Source organism: Lissotriton vulgaris, chromosome 4_1 (genome assembly GCF_964263255.1).
Source record: "Lissotriton vulgaris chromosome 4_1, aLisVul1.2, whole genome shotgun sequence".
Taxonomy (NCBI): Eukaryota; Metazoa; Chordata; class Amphibia; order Caudata; family Salamandridae; genus Lissotriton; species Lissotriton vulgaris.
Genome location: NC_141691.1, coordinates 1,356,438,712 through 1,356,457,726, shown reverse-complemented (window position 1 = coordinate 1,356,457,726; position 19,015 = coordinate 1,356,438,712). Strand labels below are relative to the sequence as shown.

Below are 19,015 nucleotides of genomic sequence, written 5' to 3'. Positions count from 1 at the left end.
ATGGATAGAGCCTCTGGTAGACACTTTCGGACGGAAAGGTGGTCTGGCGAGATTTTTGTGAATCTTCGGGAGCATATGTAAACTCGGACTCCTTGGGTTGAGCTGTGTGAGATATCTTTTATCCTTTTCAGTGATAGTTCCCATCATGTATGCTATCTCCAAAATGGTTTTTAGTACGTTTGCAAATGCCCCCGTAGGGTCCTGTCTCAATTTCATATAAAGGTCCGGGTTCCGCAAATGGTCTGTAACACTCTCCTGGTAAAATTGGGAATCCATAATTACGAGCGCTCCTCCCTTGTCAGCTTTACAGCATTTGATATTCTTGTTGCTGACGATCTGGTTGATGGCTTGTTGTTCTTTGAAATTAAAGTTGTTCCTCTTAGAGTTGGGTTTTTTAAACAGGTCCTTGACTTCATTTGCAGTGATGGTTTCATAGGAGTCTAGAATTTTGTGACTAAAAGGTGCATGTGAAAACACTATTGTTTCACAAACCCATTCACGTGTCCTCTGTACTAAAATGACTTTGTGGAACGATGTTCGTAAAATAGTGCCTCAATCTTAAGTTCCTCATGAACTTGTAATAACTTACTTCTGTTTCAAGTTCATTTGAATGATAGGTCGGTACGAATGATGTTCCTCGCTGTAAAATAACCATTTGTGCGTTAGACACGGATACTTTGGAAATGTTGATCACTACGTTTTTTTGCTCCTTGTCGATTTGAGCTATTGGAATTGAAGATTCTCTGGTGTCTTCTGCTCCTCCTGGTTCGACGACAATAGTTGGGCCTTTCTCTAAAAAAGAACCCTCTGTTGTTGCTTTATCAGTTTGCTTTGGCGCTTCTGCTATTCTGGCAGTTTGAATATTCCTTTGGAATCTCCCTGTATGCGGTCCACCTCTTTGAGACGAACCATCTGATGTAGAACTTCCTTCATCCGATGATGGGTTATCAAATGGTCTTTGTTGTCTACGCTGGTCGTATACCTCCTCCCAGCTATATACCTTGCCCAGTTTGTAGTCCATAGTGTCGCGTTTATATTTACGTATTTTTCTGTCATTGATTTCCTTGGTGCACTTGTCTAATTGAATGTTGATGTCATTTAGGGCTTTGTCCAACTCATCCTTAAGTTCTAGCCAAGTTCTGATGTAATTATGTGATTTCTTTTTCCAAATCTTCTATTACTTTAGAAAGTTCTTCAACTATTAAAAGAATCAAGTCAAGGGAACATCTATCAAGAATCGGGTACCATCACTCAGTGAATTTGGGGTTGTTCCTGCAGAGTGTGTGTTTCAACACGATTCGTAGGCCTCTAGGAATTCGCTGGTCTTTATGATATCTTATTAAAGTGCCAGCGTGTAGACGCTGGTTAATGACACGTTTGGATGTATATAACAATTGTTTTAACATGCTTGGTGTGGAAAAAGTGCTGGTTTATCAAATGAAGAAGCAATATTTACTTTTGTTGAAAATCGACTATTCGAAGAAGAATTTTGAATGTTATAATGAATTGATCCGTATGAACCTTTGAAATAAACATATCATTATTTGGATCAATGATAAATGGATGTTGATTACATTATTCGACTTTAATGGATTACAATTGAACTACAGTTCAGAGACAGCGTCTCACAAGGAATGCCAGAAGGGCACAGTGTTGTTTGGTCGATCCTGCACCTATTGTTATTTCAATTTCCAAATCCCCTAGGGTCAGAGGGGAGATTGTATCTGGTGGCACTCAGAAAAGTCATCTGAAACTTACATAGACAAAGCATCAAGCTAACCTTGAATACCCCGAGGAGTGCCGCACACTACACATTATTTCTTATTGAATCATGAAAGAAGACATTGTTACTGATCCATTAGCTATATTTTGTATGCTTTTTCTCATCCCCAACTCGATACTCTTGTTTAGGGGAGTGTTCTGGGTCTTCACATGCGTTTATTAGAATGCCTCAATTCCCTGAGTTTAACAGCTAAAAACTTCCATCCAGGATAAGCATCATGAAACGTGGCTTATAAAGAGCTGCTGACAACTCAGCCAAAGTGTGTAAAAAGGAAAATCTACCCTAACCTATTGGGCTTACCACAAATTAAATATATGTATGCAAGTGAGTAATAAAGAAGGGCGCATTTCAGTTTGAGTTACAGTGTTGCTTTAGCACATTTTTGCATCTTGGTACCCACATTATTTCATTTAATCTTTCACTAAGCTGTGAAAGGATGTATCCCTTCTGGGCAATAGCTCCATCTTAATATACATCGATTAATTAAATACTCTCAGGGGTGGTACCCCATAAGGTATGTCATGCAACATCGCAAGAACCCAAGCCTGTCAGCGTATGTGGGCTGATCCCACCCTGGAACTCCGATTGTTTCTGCAATGAGTAGGTAAGCTTTTCCAAGTGTCTCTTTTGAATGCATATTTTTTTTAAGATAAATGATTTAATAAGCAGTGTCTACGTGAAAAGCAGCTGGAAAAATCTTTCCTTATGTAAATTACTGCAAGGAAAAATACACCAAAATATCTAAATCTCCAAAGGTTTTACTCTTCCTAGAAATAAATCAGAAGCACCTATAATGTGTGAGTGAGGTTGTATGTTCCTTATATTTCAATGTTCTCAGGGTCCTATTATTGTTTTTAAAGATTCCTTGCTGCTAGCACTTCTCGCTCACACCAGGTCTCGTTCAGTGCCTTTGAGGCCTTTTCTGATAAGAGGCAAAGTTACAACTTCAGATCAGACCCATATATTACTTAAAGTCCACACACTCCATAGACACTGCTAAGCCTCGTTCAGAGCAGCACTGGAGAAAGTCTATATCTGAACTGCCCGCTTCTTGCGCATGCATCTTACCTGGCTGAGTGTGCTCATGGCTCTCATGTAGCTCTCATTTCGCGAACGGAATTTAGGAGACGCGAGCAGTGCCGCTGGGTCCAGCGTGTCCAGACTCCTGTTGATGGACACTTCGCTCACTGCTCTCAAGTAGCTGTGGCTTCGGATTTGAAGCTTTGGGGAGTGCTCATTGGAGATCCTTAAAAGAAATAGAAGAAACACTTGTTGGCCATGGTCTTAAATCTTCGCTTTATAATAATATTCACCATTACTTTCATGGGATTCTGTTTAAAATGTGACATTATGGAGAGTATAGGGCCATATGTATCAACATTCCGTTTTGCGATTCCTAAATAGCGATTTTTAAGGAATCGCTATTTAGAAATCGAAAAATGGTATGTATGTAGAAAATCGCTTCTTTTTAGCGATTCCTTAAAATTCCATAATTGCGATTAGCAAATTGCTAATCGCAATTAAGGAATAATTTTCCATTAATTTCTATGGGCCAGGAGGCCCATACAAATGAAGGGGAAATTGCGAATCGCAATTTGCTAATCGCAAATCGTGAATATTTTCAAGGGTGCAGGGGTGTCTCAAGAACACCCTGCTGCACCCTTGAAAATGACATGTGTGCGCATATGGCACACATGCATGAGCTAAGGGCATGTATGAGCGTCACATGGCACCTTTTGATTTTTAAAAAAATGCTTTTTTAAAAGAATTCGCAACTTGCCACAAACTAGAAGTTGGTGGTAATTTGCGATTCCTTAATGGCATTTTGGAATGTTTTTTTCCTTGATACATTGCATTTAAGGAATCGCAAAATTTGCAATTCCTTAAATGCAATTGCAAAATAAGGAATGGCAAGTTTAGCGATTCCTTATTTTGCATCAAATATGTTTCATACACACCATTTAGCGTAAATGGGTTCGCAAACGCCGGAATTCTGCGAATTTCGGCGTTTGCGAACCCATTTTGCCTTGATACATATGGCCCATAGAGCGTTCTCTGACCCCTTGTCCCTCCAGTTGCTCAACCCCCGACGCACGTTGCGCAAATGTTGATAGATGTACCTACTGTGCAATGCTGCAATGTTATTTGTATTCATGCTGGAAAAGGCCTGTACCTGGTAGGTAAATTTGTCAGCGTGACAAGGGTGCACCACAGGAACGTGATAAAAAGGGAAGGGTTACTCACATGGGACCCACCCGGGCACTGTGCGTATGAAAGAAAAAGGAACGCTATAATAGCTGTTAATGTGGGTCTGTTACATAAATAATGTTTGAATAGAGAAACACTTATCCCAGTGAGGGGTACAGGCCTTTTCCAGTGCTATCCATACTTCTTACTAGTTGTCTCTATGCTCACACTTACGCTTTCCTTATTTCTCTTCTCTTATTCATAGATGTCCCCTCATCATTAGGTCCTGAAGAGACCCCCTATTGACACAGGGGTTGAAACGCCGTCAACAATCTCGTAAAGCAAACCATTCAACAGCTCCTATGATTGTATAAGAAGTCTGTCTCTATTAGTCATTGTTTTATGGTCGTCTTTAACCTTTTGTGTTTAAACCCCCTTTCATGTCACAATTGTCACTATTTTGTAGTTTCCAATTTTCACTGGGTACACTTTTCACAGTGTATGCATTCAATGGTTTTGTAACTGTTTATTGCATTATATACATAAATGTTGTTTGTAAATGCCAAACATTGTGTAGTCTATGGTTACTTCTCCTTCGGATATCGACTTTAACCCTTGTATTGCGATTGCGCTGATAAATGACCAATATAATCATATAATTCCACAGGAACCACTGTTTCTGTTAAATAATCATGTACCCTGGTTCCAAGTGAGTAGGGTTTCCCTTGTCTCTTTTCCTCTGCTATTTGAAAACGTGCTGCTCCTGTGGTGAATCCTATTATAAATAGACTCCCTCGACTTGTTGCTGGTTCCTTTTAGGTGGAAGCAAACACTGTTGCTTCCTCTGCCGAAGAAACTATCAGTTGACCCAAAGTTTCTAACCAATTGTAGACCAATTTCACTCCTTCCTACGGTTGCTAAACTACTAGAGAAAAATGTACACGGGGAGATGTCACTCTTTTTGTAGTCCAATCTTTTGCTGCATGATTACCAATCAAGAGTTTATGTTCGTTACAGAACCGAGGAAGCTCTGCTCGAAGTTTCAGAAATCATAAAAGAAAATTTGGATCTGAATTCACCTTTTATGGTAATGTTACTTGACCGCTCCTCTGCATTCAATATGGTTTTCTATGTAATTGTGCTTGCCAGAATTGAAAGGATCGGAATCAGAGATCAAGTCCTGTTATGGTTAAAATCTTTCATCACTGATTGCTCCCAGGCTGACATCCTTCCACCTTATAGCTCTTCGTCCAGACCCTAGTAGTGAGGAGTGCCTCAGGGCTCAGCACTTAGCCCCAACGTTTCAATATATATATATATATATGGAGCCACTGGCAAAACCAGTTGAGTCTTGGGGTGTATGGGTTGTATACTACACGAATGACAACCAACTCGTGTTGGCTTTTCATGAAAACCCGCCCATAATCTTGTGTTCCTTTAAAATTTGCTTTAAGGCAGTAGCTGACTGGATGAATGCAAGCTGCTTAAAGCTTAACTTGGATAAAACTGAGATTCTTTTCAATGGTGCCAAGGCCACTCCTAAATACAGTATCTGGTGTACATCTAAAATTGGTGTCCCCCTTCCTGACCCCATGGTAAGAAATGTCTAGCATAAATTCGATATAAACCTTGTTTTTGAACCCCAAATCACGGCATTATCCACCATCTATTTTGCCACTCAAGAAGGATGCTTTATCCTATTCCAGAGGACTTCTGTAAAACAATAATCCATGCCTTGGTTACATCCAGGTTGGACTATGCTAACAGCTTGTACCTGGGTTTGCCTGCTTTTTGAATTCAGTGTCTTCAAATCATTGATAACACTGCAGCTCGTTTCATTCCCAAGTTTCCTCCCTGGGGGCGGTGTCTATCCATTTACAACACCTTTATTGGCTCTCTGTAAGTCAGAGGATCCAATTTAAGGCATTCATCTTTCACAAAGGCCCTCTCTATCTTAGGTGCCGTTTTAAGCCCTACTGCCAGGTGAGATCGTTGAATTCTAACAACCTCAAACTGGTCCAAACCCCCTCATTCACAAGGCCAGAAGAGGAGGCAGATCATTTGTTTTCCTGGCCTCTAAGTTGTGGAATGCTCTTCCTCTTGGTTTGCAAAGCAGCCCTTCTGAAGCGGTTTTCAGAAAGAGCCTCAAAACTTTGCTTAGTGCTCCTGCCTAGAGGGCATCTAGCTTCTCTGTCTTTAGGTTTTCTTCGTTGTGATCTTTATGCCAGCGCTCGGACCCCTCCTCGGAGGTAGCTGTGCACTCATCAAATGCCTTGTATGGCATAATTAGTTATATATATATACACACACACGTAAAGGATATATTTAAAAGTACTGTGAGTCTGTTTTCTCAACTGATGAGCTGATGTTTGCAAAAAAAAGTAGTTCAAGTTGATATTTAAATTGCTGTGTTGGTGAGTCTTATTACTGATGTTCTTCTTATGTGCCAGAGGGGAATCACCTATGTCATTGTTATGACATGTAGAGCCATGCAAAACAAGCATTTACAATGCAATGGTTTTGCCTTTGTTAAAGTTAGAGCTATTGGCATTGCTCTTGACATTATTTTTATTTATGTTTTTTTCTAACATAAATAAATGGCATTGTCATTTACAATGCCAATAGCTTAATCTCTTGCAAATGCCACACACAAACACCCACAGAGAGCCCCCCCCACACACACACAGAGCCCCCCACACACACACCCACACAGAGCCCCCCCACACACACAGAGCCTCACACACACACTGCAAGCTCTCCCCACACACTGCGAGCCCCACACACTGCGAGCCCCCCCACACACTGCGAGACCCCCCACACACACTGGGGATCAACATGAAAATAGGGCAATGACTGAGTTAGATCAAGAAGCAGGGGGTCAGTGTATTCTGCACTCCTCAATACGTTGAATAATAGTGGGGCTCACCAATCTATTGTCTTTGAATAAGTCAATAGGGACCCCATTTAGGCCCAGCACTTTGATACCTCCCTTCATGGTAATTTTGGGGAATCATTACTATTTATGCTTCCTGGCATACACCCACACAGAGCCCCACACACACACAGCCACACAGAGCTCCCCTCACAGAGCCCCCCCACACACACCCACACAGAGCCCCCCACACACACTGCGAGCCCCCCACACACTGCGAGCCCCACACACTGCGAGCCCCCCCCCACACACTGCGAGACCCCCCACACACACTGGGGATCAACATGAAAATAGGGCAATGACTGAGTTAGACCAAGAAGCATGGGGTCAGTGTATTCTGCACTCCTCAATACGTTGAATAATAGTGGGGCTCACCAATCTATTGTCTTTGAATAAGTCAATAGGGACCCCATTTAGGCCCAGCACTTTAATACCTCCCTTTAGGGTAATTTTGGGTAATCACTACTATTTATGCTTCCTGGCATATCTATTAAAGTGGCGATGTTGTATTGCTTATAAAAAAGTGCCACACATTGATGCCGTGGGGTCATTGGGTCCATACACCTATCGGTCTCTTCAATCGGTGAATTTACAATTTTCCCAAAAAATTGAGAGTATTTTCTTTTATTGAAGGGAACGGGTGTGTTTGCTTAAAGGGCTTTCGTGACATCAAAGCTAGGATTAGAATTGATACCAAGAGCTAGACATTACCAGCCTGTATCATCTTTACACAAAACAGAAGTTAACTTTTTTACAATGGGCTTTATTTGAAAAGTACCCCGCCCATAGACCGCCCTTTTCCCCCGTAGTCAGGGCAGTTGTGCCTGCTTTCCTGCAACTGTTGTCGTTCTTCAGAGCAGTCGAATGGAAGCTCCATAAATCGTACTTTTAATACGCTGTACAATAAGTCTCATAGCGTGAATTCTGGATCAGGCCATCTAAACGTTTAAAGCGGTGCCATTCTGGCAGATTTTCCACTATTGTAAGAGCAATTTATGATCGAGTTTTCTATTGCAATGGCATTTTTTGGGTGCCCACGGTCTGCTTGTTTGACTCTGGCCTTCTAGGTGCCTTCATAACCTGGTCACAACAGCATCTCTGGGTCTCAGCAGCCCTTTAATACTCTAGTGTGCAATGTATCGATGCAGCGCCTGCTCAGGCCCTGTGCACTGACGATGATTCAATGCAGTGCCTGCCCACGTTGCTGTGCACATGCAGGGCCTGTCTAGCCCCTGACCTTACATGCCATTGTGTACAGCTTTACAATGTATCAATGCATTGCCTGCCCACACCCCTGTGCACTACCTTCGCATGCTATTGTGCTCTGCCTGACAATGTATCATTGCAGTGCCTCCTCACGGCCCTGTGCACTGCCTTTCCATGCCAATGCAGTGCCTGACATGTATCAATGCAGTGCCTGTCTATCCCCCTGTACCCTGCCTTTACATGCCACTGTGCACTGCCTGATAATGAATCCATCCAGCGCCTGCCTACGCCCCTGTGCACTGTCTTTCTATGCCCCATGCTCTGCCAGTCCGTGCCTCCGTGCCGTACCTGGCCATGCCCCATGCTGTGCCAGTCTGTGCCCCCATGCTGTGCGTGTCCCGTGTTGTGCCAGTGCGTGGCCGAATGCTGTGTCAGTCCGTGCCCCGTGCAGTATCCGGCCATGCCCCCATGCTGTGCCTGTCTGTGCTCCCATGCTGTACCGGTCTGTGCCCCGTGCAGTATCCGGTCATGCCCCTTGCTGTGCCTGTCCGTGCCCCCTGCGTGCCCCCATGCTGTACCGGTCCGTGCCCCCATGCTGTACCGGTCCGTGCCCCCATGCTGTACCGGTCCGTGCCCCCATGCTGTACCGGTCCGTGCCCCCTGCGGTGCCAGTCCGTGCCCCCGTGTTGTGCCAGTCCGTGCCCCCATGCTGACAGTTCGTGCCCCGTGCAGTATCCGGTCATGCCCCCATGCCGTGCCAGTCCGTGCCCCCTGCGGTGCTCGGGCACGCAGGGCACAGTGCAGCCGTTGGACAGCATATTCCTGAGGCCTGGCATCACCCGCGTGAAGCCAATTAGTTGAACCGCCTCATTCAGCAAATCCGTGGCGGGTTTTGGCTGAATTCCCGCGGCGCCCGGGCCTGGAAGAGCCGCCTTCAGCCGAGGGGGCCCCGGGGCCACCGAGGGAGAAGGCAGCGGCGGCGATGGGGCAGGAGGGAAGCGCTCTCCCTCACACCCCCTGGGAGTGAGGGACAGGCACTGGGAGTGAGGGACAGGCACTGAGAGCGAGGAAGAGAGGGAGGGACAGGCTCTTAGATCAAGGAAGAGAATGAGGGACAGGCACTGAGAACAAGAAAGAGAGACAGGGAGGGACAGGCACTGAGAGCAAGGGAGAGAGTGAGGGACAGGCCCTGAGAGTGAGGGAAAGGCACTGAGAGCAAGAAAGAGAGTGAGGGAAAGGCACTGACTGAGAGCAATAAAGAGAGTGCTGGACAGGCACTGAGAGCAATAAAGAGAGTGAGAGACAGGTACTGAGAGCTAGGAAGAGAGTGAGGGACAGGTACTGAGAGCGAGTAAGAGAGTGAGGGACAGGCGCTCAGAGCGAGGAATAGAGTGAGGGACAGGCACCGAGAGCTAGGAAGAGAGTGAGGGACAGGCACTGTGAGCAAGGAGAGGCTGAGAGTGAGGGACAGGCACTGAGAGCGAGGAAGAAAGTGAGGGACAGGCACGGAGAGCAAGGAAGAGAGTGAGGGACAGGCACCGAGAGCAAGGAAAGGCTGAGACTGAGTGAGGAATTATACGCACTGAGAGCAAGAAAGAGAGTGAGGGGCAGGCACCGAGAACTAGGAAGAGAGTGAGGGACAGGCACCAAGAGCAAGGAAGAGAGTGAGGGACAGTGAGAAGGAGGTCGGTCGGGGCGAAGGAGGGGAGAGAGTGCAGAGCGCCAGGACTGACAGTGAGGAAGGGACAGACAGGCGGCAGCGAGCAAGAAGGGAGAGCGAGCAACAAGAAGAGAAGGAAAACGACAGCGCAAGGGTGAGAGGGGCGGGCAGAGAGGGAGTGGCGGAGGGCGGGGAAAGAGAGAGAAGGGCACCGAGAGGAGAAAGAGACAGATAAGAAAAGCATTAAAAAAGAGGAGCGGCCGAGAACTAGGAAGAGAGTGAGGGACAGGCACCGAGAGCAAGGAAGAGAGTGAGGGACAGTGAGAAGGAGGTCGGTCGGGGCGAAGGAGGGGAGAGAGTGCAGAGCGCCAGGACTGACAGTGAGGAAGGGACAGACAGGCGGCAGCGAGCAAGAAGGGAGAGCGAGCAACAAGAAGAGAAGGAAAACGACAGCGCAAGGGTGAGAGGGGCGGGCAGAGAGGGAGTGGCGGAGGGCGGGGAAAGAGAGAGAGGGGCACCAAGGGGAGAAAGAGACAGATAAGAAAAGCATTAAAAAAGAGGAGCGGCCGAGAACTAGGAAGAGAGTGAGGGACAGGCACCGAGAGCAAGGAAGAGAGTGAGGGACAGTGAGAAGGAGGTCGGTCGGGGCGAAGGAGGGGAGAGAGTGCAGAGCGCCAGGACTGACAGTGAGGAAGGGACAGACAGGCGGCAGCGAGCAAGAAGGGAGAGCGAGCAACAAGAAGTGAAGGAAAACGACAGTGCAAGGGTGAGAGGGGCGGGAAGAGAGGGAGTGGCGGAGGGCGGGGAAAGAGAGAGAGGGGCACCGAGGGGAGAAAGAGACAGATAAGAAAAGCATTAAAAAAGAGGAGCGGGAGGGCCTTGGCGAAGGAGAGGAGCGGGGAGGGGCGGCCACAGAGAGACAGGGTGAGGGAAGGGTTAAGACTAAGAGAGTGCGAGGGGACGAGTGAGCCACGGAGAAACACCGAGGCAGACAGAGAAGAGAGAGCACGGCGTGTGTATGAGAGAGACTCGGAGAGCTGCTCTCCTTCCAGCAGATCTCTTGCTTCCTGCTCTCCACTCCTCCTCCCGATGACGCAGCAGAGGCTCGGCCGGCTGGGCCAATCCCAGCGCGGCCCTGGCTGGAGGCGGACGGCTGCTTCCTTAGGCTGGGGAACTCGGCTTCGGGGGCCGCGGCGGGGAAACAAAGGGACAATGCCGGGTGGGCACCGGCTTTAGAGGTCAGCAAAAGCGCTCCACGCGCTCTAAGCGAGGCTCCTTCTCACGGCCCCGAGCAGGAAGGCGGGTGCCGGCAATGCCGGACCAGATTCGGGGGCGTTCCCGAGGGCTTTTGGCTGACGTAGCGTGACGTCGCCAAAAGCCAAAAATTCTCGGGAACGCCCCTGAATCTGGTCCGAGATTGACGGACAAACGTGTCTTCCAATGGCTAGCCTCCATTTATGGAGCTAGCCAATGAAAGACGGGGGCGTATTCCAAGCCACATATACTATACTCATTAGCTTTTTCCTAGCACATGCGTACTTCGTACGCATTGGCTAGGCAAAACCTAATAAAAACTGATCATTAGTTTCCTTTACATTATCGCTGGTGACTTTGCCTGGTGCACAGAGGTGGTCACTGCTAGTAATCCTTCATGCAATGGCCACTAATGAAATCCTGATAATTTGTGTTAGTAACTTGGGCTTCTTTTTATTGAACATTAGTAGCTCTTACCATAGAAAAGGTTGGTGTTCCATGGACTAAAAGAATGCACAGCCATTGCTTCAGTGCAGTAGGGGTTTCCAGGATACACATCTTCTTTTTGTTGACGGATGAGAGAAGAAGAGCTCTCGGGAGCCTGGGGACAGGACGGGGAGGAGCAGGAAAGCACGAGCGAGATCTCTTTGATGGATGTTTTTAATAACAAAATTTAAGGGGGAGGAAGACTGAAACAAAAAGATCCAATAATGGAGGGCCATGAGAGAAGGTAATACTGGCACCTTGGGTCAGGCGTTCAGTGAGGCACGCGCTCCCATTGGAGAGCAACAACTGCATTGAAAATATTGCTTTTAAGTAAATTGCGAAGCACACTGGCGGGGGTGTTGGAGCAAGTTTGTAAATGAGTTACACCACACATCAGGTGAGAAAGGTTGTTGAACGAAATGTTTCCGTGTCCTCGGAAACTGCCCTGAGGTTATTCCAGAAGGATACGTTTGAGAAGATCCTGCAGCTACGCGCTTACTAAAAGCCAAGCAGATGCCCTCCCACCATCCAAAGGTGGTAGGCAATGCCCTCAGCCAGGCGAGGACTATAATGAATAATAAATACTGTATGAGTTAATATTGAGGTTGGACACACACCAACACGCTGTATACCCATTCTATGTTGTCAAAAGTAAAATACCTGAACAGATCTTCATAAGACTGTTATTCTGAAGTAGTTGAAGTGTCTTGATGTCTTCAAGTGAATACTTTATTTTCAGTTTGTGAAAATTGTTAAAAAAAATTAATGAAAAGAATTAAAAAAAATAAGAACCGATATGAGGTAGATTTTCAGGGAAGAACTGTCCCCCCATCAAGCGACAAGGTGCCTCGACAAAAGGCAGGCTTACCGCTACCCTCACAGAACTCATTTGATGGGCTTGCTCAGTGATGTATTTTATTCCTAACATATGTTCAAGCAAACAGCCATGCTTTGTGTGAACTGAAGCAGAGGACAATTAAAGGAAACAACCATCATCAAAGCCAATATGTGGATATGTCTTATAGCGCTTACACACCACACCACTCCTAAAGCCATACACATACAGGCCAACCACATAGCCTAATCACGGCATATCAAACACTTAGGTCCACATTGTCCATTTTATACATGGAGAATGGAGTTAACCCTCATTTTAGTTGGACCTAAAATGGCAAAGCAGAGCTGAGGATTGGACATTTCCAAAGCACTATTTTCTCAACCTACAAAAACACACTGATGTAAATCATTAACTGGTTGTTAAAATGCAGTTCGGCCAAAACGTAAAACGTTCTGATGAGTGGACACGAGTCAACATGCAAACTGCTGAAATACATAAGCTGTGCGGTATAAACTGTCATAGAAGTATCACGTTATAACTATCTTTCAGAATATTATTATTTAAGACTTCCAAAGTTGGAAAAAATGTAAGGCCCGATTTAGATGTTGGCGGACGGGTTACTCCGTCACAACAGTAACGGATATCCCGTCCGATGAAATATAAATCCCATAGGATATAATGGGATTCATATTTCTGCAGACGGGATATCCGTTGTGACGGACTAATCCGTCCACCAAAATCTAAGTCAGGCCCTAAGGTTTGTGTGGTGCCAGAGGGCCTGTGAATGATCATAATTCAGAAGAAGCTCTACAACTGTGACCCACTGGAGACATCCTATCGCTCCCTGCCCCCTCAATGCTTTAGGTTAGAGGCTTTCCCATATCATCTGTGATAACTTTGTCCAGGGCTGTAATAGGGTGACATACATGGAATATGGTCACTTTGTGAGGGGGAACATCACATACAACGCATTTTTTACAACGCACTACCATTACATCGCAACCATTACAACGCATACCATTACAACGCATTGCGCTGGGGGGCGCTCTAGGATAGGGAATATATTTAATTTACTATCCAACACCTTCCCTGCTATCCACGGGGACTGGAGTTGGAATAGTAAATTAAATAATTCACTATCCAGCGCCTAAAAGCATTATGCGTTGTAATGGACTGCGTGGTAAAAACCGCGTTGTAAAGGCATGCGATGTAAAAGCATGCGTTGTAGTGACACCAATCCCTTTGTGAGTAACACAAGTCTGTATTCAGAGAGTCATGTATGGGTAAGAGGAACAACACACATCCACACACATAGGCAGAGTGTAAAAGGTAATCACCCACAAAAACACAACACTGTGGTTCATAAACACAGTAAGATACGCCCTCTAAGCACAAAAAGGCATCCAAAGGCAAAGAGACAGTACAGCACAATACAGATAAACATATTAGGGAACTGAAATAGAAACTAGGCACAGATACAGAGAGAGATAAAGAGACAGATGAGGACAGACACACTGAGCACAGGAATGCACAACAAAACACGGTCTCTCACAGGAAAGTACCAGCAATGCAGAGCACAAACATAGTAGGACTGCAGGACGAAGCAAGACACAAGTGCACCTGTTGGGGTGTGTTTTGGAATTTTTGTTGACTTTAAAAGCTTGCTATCCAGAATTGTTCACCACAACCCTGTCTTCAGGCAATTGTTGAGTTATTTCTTGGCTGGAGAAGGAGTGTGTCTGATCATCTGCTTTAAGGATAGAACTGTTCTCAGTCCAAAATCCAAGCCTGTAAGAGTGGTCTAAATGGAGTGATAGTTTTGCTGTCAGGGACCTGAATTGTGAAGATCTCTGTAATCAGTCAGGTAGCTTCGTTCTGAGATCTGTGTGTGGTGTATTTTTATTTTCTTGTCATGCAGTGTGATTTCTCCAAGGTGGTCTCACACATATATGTGTGGTGTCTGTTTGTTGCCTCAGTTTGCAACATCTTTGCTACTGGGTAGACTAGACAGAACCATGGATGTGGTGTCTTGATTTCCTTTGATTACATAATCGGTGATCGGAGGTGACCGCACAATCTTGTTTAGTGGATCCCTTGTTTTCTTTACTTAGTGTAGGAGAGTGGAGTCCCCGTGCATACTGCACCAACAGTGATCCACTGGATCCTCTTATCCTACTAAGAAAACCTGCAACTCTCAATTCTGTGATGCTCATTAGGTTGCTTCTTCCAGCCCAAGGTACTCTTAAAAGACTTAAGATGCCCCTCATCTTACAGCCCTCACTTTATACTAAGCTGCAAATCTACTCCTTGCTCACCAAGCACAACTGTAAGGACGGCTCTTCAATGGGTCAACTTAACTTGGTAAGTATGGTAAGGAACTATGGTACCAGTATGCAAGCCTGGACGTTTACCTATTCTGCATCTTTTTGTTCTACACAATACTTAGGCACATCCACAAGTTCACTACAACTGGATTGGAGAAAGTCTCCAAAACTGTCACATGACAACAAATACTTCCCAGATAGACCACTCCATAAAAGAAACACGCCTTGCCAACTGTGCAACAAATGGAGTATTCTCATAATTAACCACTTGAGAGTGCTTTGGAGTCTCTATATGGGATATAAAGCACTTCTGAAATGTAATAATACAGGACTCTGGGATACAACTTTGCCATCACGTACCAGGGCAGGTAGGAGACCCATACCCAGAAGGTTAGCTCTGCTGTCAAAGGCTTGAGGCTGTCAGGTTAATATAATGCATGTAAGGTTGTGCACTGTTCATTCTGGTTGGGGTCGAACATCCGGTCATGCTTAGCGCTAAGATGCTCACCCGCAGATGAGTTCTCTAGGAGATTCCAAATCAAATGATATGTCACCTGAGAGGTAGCTTTACTGACAGATGCCTTGGCATGTGGGAGCAATGGAAACTAAGGGTTAGGGACCCTGTCAGTGAGATCTGTGTGATATGAGGCATATGTGATGGTGTGAGGCATATGAGGCATATGCGACAATGTAAGACCTCATTCTATTTTTAAACTTTTAAAATATTTACAACTAACAGTACAAAAATCATAAAGGCTCCTAGACAGATGCATACAGCTGGGCAGCATAAGCGAGTCATCATATGACATAGCTTATATACATAGTGGAAGACCACTGCTGCTCTCAGATAGGTGGTACCTGGCTCCTCTAGCCTGGAACCTGAGCATTGCCATAACAGGTATGATCATATGAGAGCTGGATAACCTGGGGAGTAGCTTTGATATCATTAGACTCTTACGAAAAATTGTCACCGTATATCATGCAGAATTCTCTCACCATAATATGTAAATGTAATTTATATAGCGCATTATCACCAACGGTCTCTAAGCGCTTGCTTTGGGAACCCGTCCGGGTTTTTCCCTGTGAGATAACCCTTACTGGGAACCCCCAAGGTGAAAGCCAGGCATCCCGCCGCGGGGGCCATAGTGGAGATTAAGCAAGCTATTGCCCGGAGTTGCAGAGTGTGAACCCGTGATTCAAGCAGGCACCGAAGTGAGAATTATCGAGTCCGTGAACATTTTTGGGCTCAAGACCCTGCCGCGTCGGGAATTGAACCTTGGTCCCGGGTCTGACCTCTGCTTCATGGTCTGCCTCCTCTAACCATTGAGCCACACTTCTCCACTTCATAATGAATGTTGTGTTCTAGAAAACGTCACGAAGTATATATAAAATAAAATGCTATAGGTTTAGCATGACAGAGCAACATTATTTTCGCTCTGTAAACCTCATATTACAAGTCACAGGCTCCTCTCTTGAAAACATCAGTACACACTGATGTGCTCAAAGTATTTCAAGATGGTGAGCACTTCTACAACTATTAAAATCTAAGGTCACTGTAGTGGTCCAACATCAATGGGATTATGCAACTCATCCATCACTTTTTGTACTGAATATGTGAACCTCCAAACAATAAGAGGGGCACGCCCAGGGATGGGTTACAAGATCCTTGTGCCATAAGAGTCAGTCTGCACCTCACTATGAGGCTGAAACTAGTTTAGGGCTGTTTGTGTTCGTGTGCATAGGGGGACCTACTCTGATAGTGTCATCTGTGCTCTTGTTACACATAGAATGCACTTTTCTTGTTTGCGCCTCGGTGCACCTTTAAATTGGTGCGCCATGCTCAAACACGGAACGTGCACCCTATTATAGAGAGCACGCTGCCCTCAGGGCAGCAGGACACTCATGCTGCCCGAGGGGCAGCAAATTCAAGTTCAATGCATAGCTGCTGCTTCAAAGTCGCTCCGTGCTTCACAGCCCAGGTGGCAATATTCCTGCACTTTCAAGAAGGGAGAAAGATCCCCTTGCAGGCAGGCGCAGTGAGTGACGGCACCCGCCCTGAAGGGGCAGCCCTCTGGAGGGAGCTATGCTCCCATGCAAATGAAGGAATGTCCTCTTGAGATAGCACTGGAGCTACATGTGCACCAGCTCTATCAGTATCACAGAAGGGACTGCCCAAGCGCCTGCGGCCCCTTTGCAATAGCAACGTGCCCCCGGTGAGCCCAAAGTGGGCGCACATGCCTGTGGCACTTTCTGTAATATGGCCCTGGGACTGTACTTTGTGGGGCAGGGCCAAACCCTGTTTACAATTCGATCAGCCATAGTATAACAGATGGGGAGGAAGCAATGGAATAGAACGAGGCTCTGAGTTGTTTCCAGTGGCTGAGATTCATCTAAAGCATTAATTAATCACTTCTTGCTCTGCCTAAAAGGCAAATTTAAATATTGCCCCACCCCAAAAAGAATGGCGAATGGTTCTTAAAATCTGGACTCCTTGCGGATATACAAATGCTTTGGGATGAGAAGGGGTCTTTTGAAGGATGCTGGTAGGTGTAAAAAAAGTCTTCAACTGATCCCTTATTTTGGCTACATGCTCTCAAACAGAAGAGCTTTCCAGACTTCACTGGTCAATTAAGAGTGAGTCTATTTTTTCAGCAACCCAATCAGCAGCTCTGATTTGGAAAGGGTGTTGCTCGCTCATTTCCATCTCCAAGAAGCAGTCCCTTTTCAGAGTTTGCTAACATACGGTAATTATATAAAGAGAGGCAGGAGGCCTTCCAAATGGTGACTCGCAAATCCAACCTGTATATTACCAATTGTTTGAACTGATAGTCAAAAGGAAATGTTATCGTTTTCCATTCATTAATAACAAAGGGGCATATGTACAAGCCCCTATCACCCCGGGAGCGTCACTCTTTCTGACACTCCATTGGCGAAGCGCCATTTCCCCCAGCAAAGGGGAGTACAATGGGTGTTGCTGTGGGCGTTCCACTGCAACACCCATCGCTTTTTGATGATGCCCCAGATTTACAAGGCTAAGGCAATTCTAAAAACTAACCCCAGGGAATTCCTGGTCTTAGAATGATGATATGACAAGAAATTTTTAATTTGTCCTTGTTTTTTGCAGTTTCTATTTTTATTATTCATTATTGATAGTTGTTGTGTAGGAAGGTGTCCCTTTCTGCACATAAACAGTCGCCCCTGCAGAGCAAGCACCCTTGCAACATTGTGTCAGGGGGCCTGCGCTGGCGCTATGCACCTTTTTTTGCACAAGTGCTAGGGGAAACACAGAAGTGTACGTATTCTTGTGAATACGGTGCATCCCTGCATTAAAAAAATGTTGGAGCGCTGCGTTAACAAATTTGGCATAGCACTGCTCTCCGATTTCTTTTGTAAATTTGCCCCAAAGTCTTCAAAGGTTCTGTCAATGAGAGGTAGACCATCCCATGTCCAAAGCATCCACAATGCTCCAAGGACAATTTTCCAAACCGAAAGGGCCCGTGAGGCTAAGATTTTTAATTTATCCAATCAGAATTGGTGCCAATATTTGAGAAGGGAAACGACACAGAGAACTGGAACAGTGTTTGACGCAGACACAAAAAATGAGAACAAGGTGCTAAACACACAATACAGGAGGGGGTTTACAATTGCTCATGAATTGGTCTAGCAATTCTTAACTTCTACAAAGGAGCATATGACAGACTAGCACATATCCATTATCCATTTGGAAGTTGCCTTGGCAACTTAAGAATAAGTCTTCCTTTCATTGGCCCTCTGTCTATACCTTTTCAGCTGATCGCGTCTGAAGGCATACACTTTGTCATGAGTTTTAACAAAATACATTTCACCCTGTTAAGGTGTATGTTTTTATCTTACTACTTGCTTCTCTGAAGGACACGAAAAAGGACATCCAGCTGTGCACCTGAAAACACTTCTCTACTTTACAACACATTTTATACAGACCAATGACTGCCCTGCGCTTGGAGGCCATGGTGTTCCGTGGCGTGAGTTTGATAAAAGAATAGGCACCAGCAACCGCAAGCAGTAAGAGTTACATACAGACTGAGGGATAGATTTTCAAATATTTTGCACTGGGTTAGCATCACACAAGTGACACTAACCCAAACAAAATGTTTTTTTACCAATTTACTTTCCAGTGTAAAACTTGTTTTGCATTGGAAGGTACCCTACAAGTAAAGCAAAGCAGAGTGAAGCATTGCTTTGAGATACTTAGCGCCAAGGGGGCATTACAAGGGTGAAACAGGGGCGTTCCCATGCAACCACCCATGCCTTTTGACACAAAACCCTATCTACAAACAATTGTAAACAGGGTTTAGCTCCAAAGGTT

General features: G+C 45.5%; 1 protein-coding gene across 1 annotated transcript in view; it reads right to left on the bottom strand.

The window, feature by feature from the left end:
- The window catches only part of DLGAP1 (DLG associated protein 1), a 621,409-nt gene that overhangs the window by 460,507 nt on the left and 141,887 nt on the right, over nt 1-19,015 (bottom strand). The window contains exon 3 of the mRNA XM_086965589.1: nt 2,852-3,029. Coding sequence (XP_086821715.1) covers nt 2,852-3,029 — 178 coding nt within the window. The remainder of the gene's footprint in view (nt 1-2,851; nt 3,030-19,015) is intronic.